Source organism: Mus caroli, chromosome 11 (genome assembly GCF_900094665.2).
Source record: "Mus caroli chromosome 11, CAROLI_EIJ_v1.1, whole genome shotgun sequence".
Classification (NCBI taxonomy): domain Eukaryota; kingdom Metazoa; phylum Chordata; class Mammalia; order Rodentia; family Muridae; genus Mus; species Mus caroli.
Window position 1 is genome coordinate 49,285,929 of NC_034580.1, and position 3,279 is coordinate 49,289,207.

Consider the following 3,279-nt stretch of genomic DNA (forward strand, 5'->3'; position numbering starts at 1 on the left):
CCTGCCTCTGCCTCCCGAGTGCTGGGATTAAAGGTGTGCGCCACCACGCCCAGCTCTTTGATTATTTATTTAAGATGGGGGTGTCCCAAACTGAACTTCAGCTTGGTAGATGGCCAAGGGTGACTTTGAACTTCTATCCTTCCTAACTCTACCTCCTGAGTGCTGGGTTTTGTGCCACCATATCCTGGTTTTATAGGATGTTAGGGGAGCAAACCCACGCATCCTACTCAGTAGTCAAGCACCAGCTAAGAGCTATACCTGGCCTCAACTCATTTTTTTGAACACTCACCTGATTGTGAAATCTTCGCTGACTTCCCTGACTGCACCTCACTACCTACCTCACTGACTACCCTACCTCAGGTCTGTGCTCCTCATTCCCTGCTCATCATGTTAAAAAGTGCCCAGCATCCTGCAGTCTGCTCTGTAAACACTAATATACACCACTTAGGGTGCTGGTATTTAGGACCCCTTGTATTCTTGGTGCCTAGCAGAACAAACAAACTGTTCATGTCTGTAAAGTTGTTGAATGAATGAATGAATGAATGAATGACAAAAGGAAAGGGTGGGTTCCAGCCATATCAAATAAGCTGAAATGTGTTTGTATATAATTTTGACTCAGCATGGTACTCTTAAGTCAAGATGCATATTCCTCTCTGCCTGCTTACTCTCACCCTGTATGCTATAAATGCTGTGTTTAACTCCCACTAAAGATATATTCTGCCTTTGGTTTTTAGGTTAAAGCCATTTACATCCATTGTGACATGTTCTCTGTTCAAAATGGCCTGCTGACACCAACACTAAAGGCTAAGAGACCGGAGCTGAGAGAGTACTTCAAAAAGCAAATAGAAGAGCTTTACTTAGTCTCCATGTGAAGCTCCAGGAGGGTCCTTCTCAGTCCGATGAACTTTGCAGCAATATTATAGTTATTCATGAGAGAAAGGAATCAGAATGCCACAGCTCAAAGTGAACAAGCACCTGATTTTTTGCAACTGAGCCTTTCCTGACCCAAGAAGTCTCTAACAATATTTTCTCTACCATCACCAAGTACACTTTATTTTTATTAAATGATATTGTAGCAAGCTGCTAAAAAAAATTATCGCAAACGGTAATGTAAAAACAAATCAAGACACTTTCTGAAGAACTGTGTACCACTAAAAGTAATATATTCGCAATGTTCACAGAATTCCATTAAACATAAAGAAAAAACATAACTGATATATTGTACTTAATTATTTGTGGAGTAATAACCAGGTACAGTGAAAGTCTAGGCAATGTGGACTACCTCATTAAATAACTGATTGTCAACAATCACAGTTAGATCAGACCTAAAACTTAAAGCAAGCTGTAGGAAGCCACGCCAAAACAAAACCCGATAGTTCCCATGTGAGCTGACTCCTCTGCTCTAATGCGAGCACCTTGGCCCGTACGAAAGCCTTCTCACTGATTCTAACTCTTATTCCTGAAAAGTGGAAATGCAGCTGTCCTTAAAGCAAATATCATATCTATCTTAACAACCCCATAGGTCTTTCAGTAATCTGCTCATTTATCGAGCTCACTGAAGTATTCAGAATCTATGCACAGAAGAATAGGTGGGGGGTGCGTTTATTTGCCTACTTCTTACCATAGGGAAGCTTAAAAGATGTTTGTTGACTGCGGCAAATGGACTCTTGGCAAACATTTAGGGGAAGCTACTCAGTGATGTCTCAGGGTGGGCAACAGCTCATGCACCCATGTTTCTGCTACAGTCCTTGCCTTTTCCATTCTCAGTATGTCTGTGCCAGGTCTGGGAGACGCAATATGGCCGAAATTGTGAACAACCTCGATTTCTTTTCAAATGATATCACAGCAAATGTGAGAGGAATAGCTGATAATTCCAAATAAAAGAACTTCTTCAAAATTCCCCTAGAAAACGATGGAAGTCCAACATAGAAGAATCCCTGCTAATGCCGTGATTCCATTCCTAGAACCTCCAGATGCTCCTAATCGACCATAAAACCTTAATCGTATCATATGTTTAGTTGCACCCTAAATCTGGGTGCCAAGCTTCTGATGTCCCCAAAAAGCCTCGACACCATGGGCAGTGCAGCTCAAGTCCGCACTATAAATTGTGCACCCAAGGAGGGCAAGGTCCTCAGGGAAGTGTTTCTCTTCTATGGGAACAGGACTCTGAAAGTACATAGAGAACTCATGCAGGTCGCACGATCTTCCCTAACGCATCTATGATCAGGGTGGCAGGACAAGGAACTCCCTAGCTCTGAGGGAAATCCAATTTATTTGCAAGTTCCCAGTCAGAGCCTGCATCATCACACAGGCCTGTTGGATGGTCCCAACATGTATGTGAGTGAATGTTCTCAGTCAGAACCTGAGTCATCCATCACGCAGGCCTGTGGGATGGTCTGCACATTGATCACATACCTGTTTCAGTCATGTTGCGTCATGACCTCAGCTTCAATTGATGTAGTTGTTCAGGTTTTTTTTTTTTTTTTTTTTACACATTCCTTGGGCATCATCTCTCTGAAGACTCACTGTTGCACCTATTAATCTGACATTGACTAAATGAGCAATTCTGTGCACATTAATTTCTTTCACAGTATGAAGGAGCAAGACCAGGACCTTGCACGTGCAAGGCAAGTAGTGCTCTGCTAAGCTCCACTCCCAGCCCTGTGTGTGTTAAATTTGAAATACTTGATGTGAAAAAATAATTGAAATACATTTCTGGCAAGACAAATAACACATTGAAAGCCACACCTGAAGAGCACTGGCTTTTTAAATGTTTAATGTATGTTCGATCAATTAAAATTGAACATCATTACCTGAATTAGATTATCTATATTATTTTAAGGGCAAGGAGTTTTGCATTCCAAATTTTAAAATCTGTTTTTCATTGTCCTTCTACTTGACTATAACCCCATAGTTGGTTTTGATTCCAACAGAGTTTTGAGCACTGCAGTTTTGGGCAAATGATTTTAAAAACTACCCTAATTCCATTTACGTGTCTCTGTAGTTAGGTGTGACCAACTATAAACAAGCTTTGCTTGTATGTTTCTATTGAACTTCAAGATCTGTGTGGAAACCATCACACTAATGGGAGGGTACAAATGTGCTCAGAAAGTAAACAGTGGCCCTTAAATGTATCCTGTGTCCTCTTCCTCCTCTGCAGAGCACTACCCACTACAAGAAAGAAATGAAAGGGCATGAATCCGTGGAAAAACCCCTCTTGCTTCAGACTTCCCAACTTTATCTCAGGGGATGAAAAATAAGTTTGTGTTTCTCGTTAAT

General features: G+C 41.4%; 1 protein-coding gene across 4 annotated transcripts in view; it reads left to right on the forward strand.

Annotated features, from left to right (window-relative positions):
• The window catches only part of Acsl6 (acyl-CoA synthetase long chain family member 6), a 56,943-nt gene extending 55,732 nt beyond the window's left edge, over positions 1-1,211 (forward strand). For 2 of the 4 annotated variants that reach the window (XM_021175982.2, XM_029483861.1), the window contains exon 21: positions 735-1,211. In XM_021175982.2, coding sequence (XP_021031641.1) covers positions 735-872 — 138 coding nt within the window. In that variant the 3' untranslated portion in view covers positions 873-1,211. The remainder of the gene's footprint in view (positions 1-734) is intronic. The other 2 variants (XM_021175981.2, XM_029483860.1) reach the window with 2 other exon arrangements.
• Positions 1,212-3,279: the final 2,068 nt, after the last annotated feature.